Source organism: Xenopus laevis, chromosome 9_10S (assembly GCF_017654675.1).
Source record: "Xenopus laevis strain J_2021 chromosome 9_10S, Xenopus_laevis_v10.1, whole genome shotgun sequence".
In the NCBI taxonomy this organism is placed as follows: Eukaryota; Metazoa; Chordata; class Amphibia; order Anura; family Pipidae; genus Xenopus; species Xenopus laevis.
This window is the reverse complement of record NC_054388.1, coordinates 64,900,695-64,914,598: the sequence shown is the minus strand read 5'-3', so window position 1 is coordinate 64,914,598 and position 13,904 is coordinate 64,900,695. Positions and strand designations below refer to the sequence as shown.

Sequence of the window (13,904 nt, the reverse complement as noted above, 5' to 3'; positions counted from 1 at the left end):
ATGGGGCCAGAGAGCTGGAAATAAAAATGTATTTCATGCTACTGCATATTATCCATACTTTGCATTAGGGACATAAATAAACCATAAATAAATTCCAAATGCTGTCATATTACATTTGAAAAGAATTGACAATTAAATTGACGATTAAATCTTTACATACCTTGTTAAAAAATGCACATTTTCCACCAATGGCTTAATCATTTTTTCAGTAGCAATCTTTACTTTGGTAAGGTACAGTTTAATGCTATGGAAATAAAGGGTGCACGGGAGAATAAAGTCCTGTCACATGCAGTTTCAAAGATCACAGAATCATTTTTGCCAGCTTGAGATGCTGTGCGTCACAAAAAGTATCTTTACCCAGTTGTCAGTGAACAATCAAAATATACTGCTACCAAGGATCATAAACCTATTTCCTCTGTGGATCTGTAAAGCAAATTCCCAACACTCAAACAGAGATAAATAGTTTGTTTTCTATGTTAGTTGTGATTCAGGCCAGTCCTCTGGACAGGCTACAATGATCAGCCCCACACTCCCTCAAATGTCTACAATCCCCATCTTACCTGTCCTTACGTGGGCTGGAGTGGGAGTAGCAGAAATGTTCTTCCTGTAGTTCTAAGAATATTTTTTTATGATGATATTGTATCATTTCAGTGAGTCAAACCTCATCTATCCTACCCAGGGAAATATTTTGGACATATAAGCTCCTAAAATACTTTCATTTTAAAATGTGCTAGACAGGGATAAGCCCTCTACTTTGCTCACCATCCACAACTAGAAATGACTGAAATTTGCATATCTCAAGATGTTTTCCCTTTTCCAGGAACCAAAAATGCTATGTATTAAAAGAGTTAATTTACTCCCTATCACAAGGTACAAGAATAGTAATTGTCATATTAAACTGTAATCTGTGATCTTATGCCTTTACATCATCATGAAGACAACCATGCCTATGACCAGGGGTTGGGGAAGATTCAGATACTAGTTGGAAATAAAACTTTCAGCATCTACTGATTGGTACTGTAAAAGAAACTGGAGATATAATGTTGAACCAACTGTGATGTGAGCTCCAGGTGCACACATCCCAGTTCTTCATTAAGAGGGAATCAATTAGTAACACAAGTAGTTGAGTAGGCACTTATTTAATTTCACATATTAAGTAAGGTACAGTAAGGGGCAGATTTATCAAAGGTCAAGGTGCATTTTCGAATTAAAAAAACAAAAGTTATTTTTTGTGTACTTTGACTAGGGAATAGTCCAAATTCGACTCCGACCATTCGCCATCTAAAACTGGCCGAATTGCTGTTTTAACCTATGGGGGACCTCCTAGAACCCATTTGGAGTCAATTGGTGGATAGTGATGGGCAAATTTATTTGCCAGGTGCAAATTCGCAGCAAATTCCCATGATTTGTGAAACTGCAAAGAAAATTCACCGGCGTCCTTTTTTTTTTTTGTGCCGTTTCGTAAATTTTGCAGGAAATTCGTGAATTTTTCGGTGAACCGGGACAAATTCGCCCATCACTATTGGTGGACTTTGAAAAATCTAAGGTTTTTTTGAGAAATTCGATGGAATGCGATAATCCTTCGATTTGTACGATTCTATTCGATAGAATAGATCTATTCGATAGAAAACTGACCTATCGACCTAAAATAACTTCGACTTTATTTTGGTTGGTCTTTTTGAATTTGAATTTCAAAGTTTTTTCAATCCGAAATTCGACCCTTGATAAATATGCCCCTTAGCCTTATGGGTTTTGTATATGTGTCAGGGGTATTTCTGGCCAATATATAGTGGCTCCATCTGTATTCTTAATTACTTATTCAGTGTTAACAGTCATATTGGACACACTATTTCATAGGTTGCATATCATCATGATCTCTACAAAATTTGTGATTCACACAAATTGAATTGGCAATCTGAGCTCAGAACACAGTAGTTGGTTGCCTGGTAGAGGAAGACATTTTTTTGTGACATACAGGATTCTGTTAGAGTATTTTATTTTAACTTGCATTGTAGAACAAGTCCTTGATAATGCAATAAATCTTAAATTATGATACCCCCAAACAGAACCCAATGAATCATCTTAAAAGAGAATATCAGAAAGGATGTGTGAAACGTTCCATCAGCATTAGGTTGAATAGTTGCACAAAAAAGTAAATAGCATAAGTAAAGAGTAGCTAAACTCCGTATTGAGACCCTCTAGTTTATGAGTCAACCATCTATACCTTGCTATCCGCAAGTATTCCTGATTTGTGTTCTATTGTTTTTTGTGGTTATGATTATTGTCTTCACAAAGTAACAAAGATGCAAAGGTTCCCTGCTAGTTGTAGATCTGCATCCGATAGACAAACATAGATTTTCAAGCTTTGTGGTTTGAACGTAAGTTAGTTTGACATACTGTATGAAAAGTGTGGCACCCTGAGTTGTGGCATTTTGCTTTTGTATTGACCAAGGAGGAGAGGTTTTCAAAATTTTAACGAAAATAAAGTATGTTGGAAATCATTACTAGGGTGTATAGGGTGTTATAGCAAAAGAGTGAAGTCCTTTCAGATCCTGTCATGCACCACATGCTTAACCTTTCAATATCAGAGCATCAGGCTAAATTATATTGTTTGCTTGTGATTTTTACTCCAGGCATTATGAACTGAAACAAAGGACAGCCCATGTTAAGATGCCTCACTTTACAGACTAAAATAAGACTTATTTCACAGAGAGGAAATTTTATATGGATTAACGTTTGGTCAACTGGCTCAAACCCTAAATCAGGTTGCCCTATGCAGAATGCTTTAGGGAAAACGAGTCTTAAGATGTAGCTTCATTAACAAATAGAACTTTTCAAACATGTTCTGTATTCTCCTATAAATTTATCATGAAAACATACTCATCAATAGCAACATTTGCAGGGCCAATATGAAAAACCAAAACTAGGGAAAAGAATTCCTGAATCCTGAATAACTCTGATTTAATTCTACAGGTATGTAACAGAATTTGTAAACCTAGGCAATGTTTCAGCTCTTCGAACTTTCAGAGTATTGAGAGCTTTGAAAACTATTTCTGTAATTCCAGGTAAGAAGTGATTGGTGTGAGGTGTTAGGCCCCTTGTACATCCAACTGTTTCTTTGTGTCTGTCATTGTGTGTGTGAACTCCCCTATTGCAGATATGTGACAGAGTTTGTGGACCTGGGCAATGTCTCAGCATTGAGAACATTCAGAGTTCTCCGAGCATTGAAAACAATATCAGTCATTCCAGGTGAGAGCCAGGTTAAACACGCAGGCTTATTTTTGCTCCATTGATACTAAAATCACATCTTTTGAGCATAAACCCTTGTTGTATGCCACTCATTTTGCCAAAAAGAGAAAAAAAGCAGGAATCAGGAGACAACACAAAAGGGTTCATGGAGATTCCTAGCTTTTTTTAGCATTAGTTTTTTGTTTATTTTTTTAGTTCGGTTTTATAGTTCTAAACACTTCTTTGCATGAGGCTCTGCAATATTCATATAATTTGCATTTTAAGATTTATTTATATGTAAATAACAAAAACATTGCATTATTCTCTAAAAAAAACTAACCTCTTGTGAATTCACAAGTACACAAAATATTTTGTGTAATTTTGCACACTAGTCCAAAAAGTAATGCAATTCAGTCTCGAAGCAAGATATATTTTGCTGAAAGAGTGCATGAAAGTTGTATGCAACATCTGTTTGGAACTGATTACTCTTCCAAATTAGATTGGCTTTTTGACATAGAAATATAATAGCATAGTGTCATTTTGTACAAAGTAGATGAGCTGCTAAATTAGCCTAATGTGACATGAGCCTATAAGAGAAATCTTTGACAAGCAACATTAACTGAAAACAGGGTTATGCAGAAATAGACACAATTTGCCCTAGCCTTGAATTTCATAACAAAAAATCAAAATGTAGCATGCACTGATCTAATGGATAATAAAGGAGGATAATAAGCGCGCATATTTTATTGGTTGCAATGGTTAATAGGGCTAGGGCAACCTTGTTTTTATTTGTATATAACTCTTAAATAAATCAAGTTGCCCTTTTATGAAAGAGTTGCTGTAACATTAACATTACCTATGTAGGCTATGATGGAATTCCAGATGTTGTATTGGATTGCCTGTAGTAGGGTATGGTTAGCAATGTTCTTGCAGTCAACCCAAACTAAATATACTATAGCTGATGTATATTCTGTGATCATTACCTGTTCATCATAAATAACTGTCAAATATGCCCTTAACCTCTGCCTGTATGCTTTCATGACAGTGTTGTAGTTTGTTCCACAGCCTGAGTCATTGGCTTGATGGAGATCTGATCTATGCTAGCATATAGTTAAAACTGTCTTCCGATGAAAATATAAATCATTGGCATGGGCCAGCACAAGCTGATATTCTCTTCGGCTGAGTCCATGAAATCTAGGATGCAATCAATTCTCTTACCTGTTGTACTGTCATGGCAGTTTATATAAGGTTGAGGCAGGTATTCTTTAATATTTAAATATTCTAAAGCAATCAGACTCTAAAATGAGAAACACGAGAAAAGGGTATTGATTATATATAGATAATAATCTATTAGGGTTCAAGTCTACTCTAACCTCCTGCTGCATTTTTATATAGAAATGAAATGCTATGGACATGTACATCTCATAGCTTGCAGGAAACCAGCTCATGTAGTTTGACATTATCTTGAGTTCCATCAACTAGCATAAGGACATTTCAGTAATTGCTACAAAATGCATTATCATAGAAGATCAACTTTAAGTTTTGCATTCCTTTAACTAGGTCCTCGCAAGCAATTGCAAAATGCAACTGCATGAATGAGACAAAAAGACTGGATAATAGCACTTCATTGCACTTCATTGCAGCAAACAACCATTTTGAAAGTGCATCATTTATGTTTGATGCACATAACCACAGTCACAAAATTGTCCATGTCTCTTTAACTCATCTCACTGTTTTTTAACAAGCTTTCGGCTGTTTCATCCTATTACCAGCTTGTGTAGATCTAGATGTGTTTGTCTGAGCTTTTGCATGCTAACAACTCATCATTGTCGTTTGATTTCATGTCTATTATTATTTTTGTTGTATTGGCATCAAACTGCTAAAACAAAAGAATGCACACTCTTTTTCTAGGCCTGAAGACCATCGTGGGTGCACTGATTCAGTCGGTTAAGAAGCTTTCGGATGTTATGATTCTCACAGTGTTTTGCCTCAGTGTGTTTGCACTAATAGGACTGCAGCTTTTCATGGGTCACCTGAGGAATAAATGTCTGCAATGGCCACCAACTGACTATTTCCCTTTAATAGATATTTCTCCCATCTTGAATGGCACAATGAACATACATGACCCTTTTGGTAACACAACAAACAGCACATTTGACTGGGAAGAATATATTAGAGATCAAAGTAAGAATAACTGTTATTTCTATCTGTCAGTTTATGACAAGTTCTTCAGTAGCATACTAATGGCAGCTATTATATACAACAGTATTGCAAGACCAATGTTTTCCCTCTTGCCTGATCTCTACTTGTATTAATTTTCTCTTCTTCTTGAATCCTACTCTCATCTTTATATATTACCAAAACAGAACTCTCTTTTCATCTTAAATACATGCAGTTCTTCTAATTCTTCTCATAGCTCACTCTCATTCATATTCTCCACATATCTCATGATTATTCGATTCCTTTTAAATTCTGAAAAAAAGGAGAATTATTTTGAAATGTCATTGTCTTTCTAATGCTTTAATAACTCAAATTCAATTCTTTCTAAATTCCTAAATTTTATAATTTAATTTAATTTAAAATCTGAAAAATAGAATCCTTGGCGTTTCTAAGTTTTCACTCTCATTTAATTCCTTTTAAACTTGTTAAGAAATACATTTTGCTATTCTATTTCAATTTTTTTTAAATAATTTCTGGTGTTTATTCAAGACGTTTTAAACCCCTGAATAATGTAACCCTCCCTAATTTTTCACTGCTGCTTTATTACATCCATCTTCATATTTAAAGTTAAACAAAGAGGTAATTTTCCTAGGATGGGGAATGTAGAAAGTACATATGTTTTACACAATATATCTTTGTAATTATCTCAGAGTTTTCCAACCTGCCCTTCCTAACTGTTTTTTGAAATTACTATGAATCACCAACAGCTAAAGGCTGTATGGGTTCTTAACAATTTCTGTAAATAAGCATGTCTGATTTTCCTGGTCATTTTCAGATCAGGGACCCAGTTTTTATTATATTGTCAAAGGGTTCTATTTTTTAACTACAATCTTTACCTAAGCCATTGCTTTACAGTTTGTTTCTTCTGGGCTGGACAAATCTGTGATTTTCATGAGACATTATTACTTCAAAATTTAAAATCCTATTGGAATTTCATTTAGTTCATGACAGTGTTCCCTACCTTCACAGTATGATGGTGGTTTACGTGCCTAGGGTTCAGCTTGGAAACAGAGAAAATTACCAAAAATTCCATTCCTCTTAAATTTTATTAAGTATGTCCTACAACATAAAACAAGTGAAATTACAATAACATTATTGGTAAACTCTACATTATGACATATGTAGTTTTTAGCTTGTGTTTTACACCAGGACATCATTTAGTTAAGAGTGAAATCAAATTAGTATGATAAAGAATATGAAATATTTTCCACCTAAAACCCTTTAAAAAATTTGCATAAAAAGTCCATTTGATCATATAAATTGAACTATGGTATAATACAGTACCACTGATCTACAAAGGTCCTGAAGGAAGCAAAATCCATCACCCATGTTAAGAAACGCCGTTTTTACCTTAATTTGAATTGATAATGGTATTTTAAAGCTCTTTAGCCTTGGTTATTTATCAATAATATTTAAGTTCAACTTGAGCATTATAATGACATATCTACACACTTGCAACCAAAAGTTTTGTAAAGTATACTGCTGCATTGCTAAAGACAATTAAAATATCTGAACTGCTAAAGGAGCATTTAGGGCAACATAGGATATTTAAAAATATCAATGATTGCTATTTTAAATTTTGACTGTATCCTCAGAGTATGGATACAAGTGTTTATGGAAGATATACATCAATACAATGTGCTCCTTGTATAATTAAGTATGGCACTTATTTTCTTTTGGGAAGGTCCTAAAGGCACATCTTGCATGACTTAATATGTAGGATTTTTAAGCAATGACAGGTACTAAAATTTAGGGTTATGAATCAAACAGGGCTAAATAAGTACAAACTGTCACTCATCTGCAAGTCACTGCATAACTTTTCCCTCAGCAGAACCCAATACATATTATTTATAGTGCATTTTATTTAGATACACATAAAGCCCTATCATTTGTTGCTATTTTTCACTTGTAAATTGAGGTTACCAGGTGGCAACTGTGACTACATGGCAATAAAACAAAATAGGCCATGTACAGTATATTTACTTATTTTCAGCAAATGTGTATTGTGTACTGTAATATTAAGGTGATATCAGATATAGGTTTAGGAATAATAAATTAATTACCTCCAATCAATTATCATGTCCACCTTCATGGAGTTTAATTATAAAAACTGCTGTGAATGCATACTCTGGCACATAGCTTCTTTAATACAATAATTGTATCAACAATAAATTTACAGTTTACTTACAGTATGTGGAAATTGTGTATACAATTTCTATTTGTTTTGCCCCAATTATACACCAGTGGGTTATGCTGTGAAACATTTAATGATTTCTTCTGGAATTATTAATAGTTATAACCAATAATATATAATTCTATAACACAATACATTGATGATTGAAAACTGTATTACTAAGAATTGCTAAGTGACATCACTGGGCTCTATAACATTATATGAGCAATGGTTAAATACTTTGGATATATACAAAACCATCTCAAATCCTCAACACATTAAGACCCTCTTTCGAATTTTTGTTCCATTTTTACTTCTGTTCACAGGTCATTTTTACAAGCTGGAAGGACAGAAAGACTTCTTGCTCTGTGGTAACTCCTCTGATTCAGGGTAAGGTAACTGAGTGTATCTGCACTGCATGATAAAGAGAAAAATTAAGGTATAATTTACATAGGGATAAATTATATGCTATCTTTAAAAGATATATATATATATATATATATATATATATATATATATATATATATATATATATATATATATATATACTATTATTATTATACTGAACCTTGACAGAAGTGTAAATGGCTGTAAGAATGCAGCTCGTTTGTTTCTTGTATTACATTCAGTCAAAAGGAACTAGTTTTTCTTGGTGTACTGAATCTGTCACCTGAACCAAAATTCCACAACCTTGGATGCAGTTTATGATCCATTTCATAGAGAACAAGTTCTCTCTTGGGGGCAGATTTACTAAAGGGTGAATTGTTGCCTGCAACCGATTCGCACATTTTGCACCACTTCGCCAGTTGCAAATTCGTTAGCACTACGCTAATTCACAAAAAAGTTTCATCCTGGGCGCCGAACGCTGGCAAAATTTCGCTAATTATACTTCTTCAGTGCAAGCATTTCATTGCAAAGATTCACTACCGTTCGTTAATGCCTAGCGAAAAGTCGCTAGTGATCTTACACTTAGGTCAATTATATTAGGGCAGGTACATTAACGTTGTATAGACGTCTTTATTAGAGATGTTGGTGCAAATGCTTGAAGTGGTCACTTTTTATTACAAATATCCAAGGAACCTGAATAAAGACAAAAGATAATGCCTGAGACATGAGCCCACTGTAATATGAATGTTCCATGGCCCTCAAATACCCTGCGAAAAATGTTAACAAAAAAAAGTTTGTTAGGACTTTTGCAGGCAATCCTGCTTTAAGAAAGGAAAAGTCACCAGCACTTTATTAATGCATTTTTAATGCATTTTCGGCAGACCGAATATGATGTAAGCGACGTAAGATTGAGAAAGATCTAGCTTCATTTTAGCAGTTTGCATGGTCTGAGGTGGCGAAAAGCCAATATTATGTAATCTGTGTGAGAATGATAAAATATGATTTAAAACTTTAATGACTTTACATTCATTTGTAATTCATATAATATGTATTTTATGCAGACAATGCCCAAAAGGATATATTTGTGTAAAAACCGGTAAAAACCCTAATTATGGCTACACAAGCTTTGATACCTTCAGCTGGGCATTCTTGTCTCTCTTTCGGTTAATGACCCAAGACTACTGGGAGAATTTATATCAACTGGTGAGTATTTCTGCCATACTGGATGTATATATGAAACACTTTGGATACTTTAAGTATAATTTATGCTTTTTTTGATTTCTAATGCTTTGTTTTTATCCAGACACTACGAGCTGCTGGTAAAACGTACATGATCTTTTTTGTGCTGGTGATTTTCCTGGGTTCTTTCTACTTGGTAAACTTGATATTGGCTGTGGTGGCCATGGCTTATGAAGAGCAGAATCAGGCAACATTAGAAGAAGCAGAGCAGAAAGAAGCAGAATTCCAGCAGATGCTTGAACAGTTGAAAAAACAACAAGAAGAAGCACAGGTAAACACATTTGCAGGTTTGATCCATGATAGAATGGGAGGCTAGACCAGACCCCTACTGATATTGATGGTGGATCTGACATAGGGCAGACAAAACAAAAAACACAAGTAGTATTGCCATTTAACTATCCAATGACCACTGGCACTTCTTATAAATAGGTGCAATGTTACATATCATAGTTTGAAATATTCCAGTATTATTCCTCTGTCTCTTTTTGCTTCTTGTATAACCACTGAAGCCTTTCTCTTAACTATTAGCAAGGAAGACAGCTATTCCCCCAAAGATACTGTTTGCTTGCCCTAGTCACGAATTTAGCATCTTACAGCTGCATTGTAAGTGATGATAGGCCCCAGTTCCCAATGCTCCTGCATTTGGTGCTTATAGCAAAACAACATTTTGGCTCATAAGGCCTGGTATGGCCTCTCAAGAGCAGATATCTAAAATTCCTTTCTAGCATAGTATAGGTCAAAAAAGATGCCTGTGCAATGCCATAACAGGGTAGACAGGGAACCCAAACTATTTTAAAAAAGTACATACAATATAACATCTTAATTTTTACTAGTGCATTTGTATATTACATATATAAAGGATTAAGTAATAAAAAGTGCAACGTTTGCTGTGGGTCTACTTACATAAAATATCAAATCAGCCGCTAGAATTTACTGGTTACCTGTTTAAAAGTAAAATCTAATTGCTTGCTAGGGATTACTGAAGCGGAGTAAATTTTGTGCCTTGTATTACATATGGGGGATAGGCTTTTATTGTATTCAATACAGTGTGGTCTAGTTGGCTTAGTGTAGTGAAACATGTTGGATAGAATGCACACTCATTATAAATGGGGGAAGGATCAATTGTAGAGATGGCACACATTAAAATATTTAACACATAACCATGACATTTTCTCACAGATATGAATGTGGTGTGCACTAGATGCATCATTACGTTTTTGCTCCAAAGGGCCCTTATGATTCCATAGAACGCTTTAACCAAAGTTTGAGTTTGGTTAAATGTGAATCATAAACCTTTACATATGCAAAACTCAATGTAACCTGTTTTAACAACTTACAGGCAGCAGCTGTAGCAGCATTAAACATGTCTAGAGAGTACAGTGAAGAAGGTGGATTCGGACCCCTCTCAGAAAGTTCTTCTGAGGCCTCAAAATTAAGCTCAAAAAGTGCCAAAGACAGAAGAAACAGGAAAAAGAAAAGAAAACAAAAAGAACTGGGTGAAGAATATGAAAAGGGGGATGATGAGAAGTTTCCTAAGTCGGAATCAGAAACAAGCATCAAAAGGAAAGGCTTCCGTTTCTCTATCGAAGGAAACCGGCTTACTTATGAAAATAAGTTTTCTTCCCCACACCAGGTACTGTTTTAAGATGTCCATAGATCTTGTACTTTGTCTTTACCCTAATGAGACACAGACTGAGAAAGTAAGCACAAGAAAAGACAAAAATAATTAAACTCAGATTGCAGAAATCTTTAGGGTTATACATTTTAGATATTTTGCAAATTGCCTGTTCCTGTCAAGTTGAACCTTCCATAGTTTCAAAAAGAGCAAATTCGAAAATGAATAGATCTGCTTTTAGTCATCTAGGCCAAGGTCAAAGCAGTCAAGAAAGACAGCAAAAATAAGCTAACAGCCAGAGTTCAGGACAAGAAACAAATCTCAGATTCAGCTGGGGCAGTCAGTTACAAAGAACATGGAGATAGTATTACACAGATCAGGTAGGATCCTCATTGGAAGAGTCTTTTGCACGGGGCAAAAGTATTGCTAATAGAAATAATTTTAAGAACACAGTCCTAAAGTTGGACTACAGTTGCCAGCATGCTCTTACCTATGATAATATTCAAAATCTTTTATAATAGATATATCTATCTATAAACAAAGTATTTTACAGTTGATGTAGCTATATGAATACATCCTTACAATCATTCATAAAATTCAAGTTGTTCAAATTGCTTTTTCCCTTTACAGTCACTGCTAAGCATCCGAGGGTCTTTGTTCTCACCAAGGCGAAATAGCAGAGCAAGCTTGTTCAGTTTTAGAAATCGTGCAAAGGATGTAGGATCAGAAAATGACTTTGCAGATGATGAGCACAGCACATTTGAGGACAGTGAGAGCCGAAGGGGCTCTTTATTCATTCCAAACAGACATGGAGAACGACGGAACAGTAATATAAGTCAAGTCAGTAAGTCATCGAAGACCATAACAGTGCTTCCAGCAAATGGGAAGATGCACAGCACAGTGGACTGCAATGGAGTGGTCTCTCTACTTGGTGGCCCATCCGTTCCAACTTCTCCTGTGGGACTGCTTCTGCCAGAGGTGATAGTAGATAAGCCAGCTTCTGATGACAATGTAAGGAAGTTTTAAATAGTAGAGGCATGGTGATGATGTATTAAAAGACCAAGAAGTATATCTAAAGAACTGGATCGGGGCAAAAAATAATAATTGTCCATTATATAAATATTATATAGGTTTCTCATCTTGTAGCAATTCTACTTTGTAGTTACATAGTAGTCATATCTGAGGAGTTATAGGTTTAAAATCACTTGTTCTAATGCAGATAATAAGGAGTCATATGCATTTGTCTCATTGTGCACACATGGCATAACATTAGGTTCATATGGCGATGAATGTGACCATTTGTGGCATGTCCTTTAATGAAGTTGGCAGTGTCTATACTTTGAATACCAACCTTGGGAGCACTAAGGAGGAAAGTGTAGGGAGTTGTACATGTTAATAGCTTGCTTTATTCAGTATACAACATATTTTACAAACCACCTGATCTTGTCTGTCCCAGATAATTGATCCTCATTGTCAGTTAATTATACATACCATTTGATGTTGTTTGCTTAATACCTTTCACTTTTGCAGCTTTTGTATTGCCATTCGCGTCATTTATTGTTGTTTTGTTGTTAAAACAAATCATGAAAAAGATTGCTACGGTATTTACTTACTAACGTTCTAGGCAAATTTTACTGTATTGTTCATTAGCTATGTCACATTTCCAAAAAAAAAACACAGACCAGTGGGACACTCACCAAAATGTCTGGTCCTCCATAGCGCTTTCGTCTTCTTTGTTCCTTATTCTCTTGCCACTGCAGCCTCTTTTCTCTTCTGTCTATTTCTCTCTTGCTAACTCTAATTATTCTCTCATAGAAGGAGATGCTTACAGTGTATCTTTATAGTAGGTGCTACTTAAACAGTAGAGGCTGGAGAGTATATGGAAAATATTTGCCAGCTTATCAAGACCTTTATTACTTTGCTAAAGGTTGAAGAAAGGGCTAAGAACATATGTAATAAATTAAATTTTTAAGTGAAAAGTCCCTTGAGTGCCACAGATATTTGCAAACATTATATACATGTATCTATAGGTAGCAATATATATATATATATATATATATATATATATATATATATATATATATATATATATATACATACACACACACGTATATATATATATATATATATATTTATTTATTTGTGCATACATGCATATACATATGCTGCCATTTTTTTCTTTGAACATATGTAATAAATTAAATTTTTAAGTGAAAAGTCCCTTGAGTGCCACAGATATTTGCAAACATTATATACATGTATCTATAGGTAGCAATATATATATATATATATATATATATATATATATATATATATATATATATATATATATATATATATATATATATATATACACACACACGTATATATATATATATATATATATATATATATATATATATATATATATATATTTATTTATTTGTGCATACATGCATATACATATGCTGCCATTTTTTTCTTTGCTTGTTTGATTTTGTCTCATGCCCACATCTGTACATAGTTCACCCAATGATAAACAACATCATTGGTTTATTATGAATAGGATGGCTGGTAGAGGATAGTGGCAAGTTCCCTAGTAAAGAAGTTTACAGGAATTAGTTAGCAATATTTCTTATAGAATGAAGTTTAACAGGTTATTTTTCTCCCTGCAGGGCACAGCTACAGAGACAGATATCCGGAAAAGACGGTCAAGTTGTTACCAAGTCCCCATGGATCTGCTGGAAAATCCGACTACTAGGCAAAGAGCACTTAGCATTGCCAGTATTTTGACAAACACAGTTGAAGGTACAAGGCTTTCAGTTTTGATATTCTAACTCTAATAATCCAGATGTTGCAGAAGCACAACATTCAGCATTCTACAAGACGATCAGCTAATAAAGGTTGTGCTGGAATTACTTTGCTATATCTGGATTTCCAAAGTTTTCTTATTGATATCAATAAGCCATCATGGCCATGAAAGTTCAATCTAGAGTATTGTACTGCACCATCTTCACAAAGTCAACATTAATCATGTTTTGTGCTGTCCCAAATTATCCTTTA

General features: G+C 34.5%; 1 protein-coding gene across 2 annotated transcripts in view; it reads left to right on the top strand.

The window, feature by feature from the left end:
- scn1a.S (sodium channel, voltage gated, type I alpha subunit S homeolog) overlaps positions 1–13,904 on the top strand; it is a 106,278-nt gene that overhangs the window by 53,463 nt on the left and 38,911 nt on the right. Inside the window, exons 6-13 of one of the 2 annotated variants that reach the window (XM_041578053.1) lie at positions 2,974–3,065; positions 5,140–5,412; positions 7,948–8,011; positions 9,070–9,211; positions 9,312–9,518; positions 10,587–10,880; positions 11,493–11,840; positions 13,517–13,649. In XM_041578053.1, the coding sequence (XP_041433987.1) occupies positions 2,974–3,065; positions 5,140–5,412; positions 7,948–8,011; positions 9,070–9,211; positions 9,312–9,518; positions 10,587–10,880; positions 11,493–11,840; positions 13,517–13,649 (1,553 nt within the window). Of the gene's footprint in view, positions 1–2,973; positions 3,066–5,139; positions 5,413–7,947; positions 8,012–9,069; positions 9,212–9,311; positions 9,519–10,586; positions 10,881–11,492; positions 11,874–13,516; positions 13,650–13,904 lie in introns of both variants that reach the window. The other variant, XM_018238840.2, reaches the window with a different exon arrangement.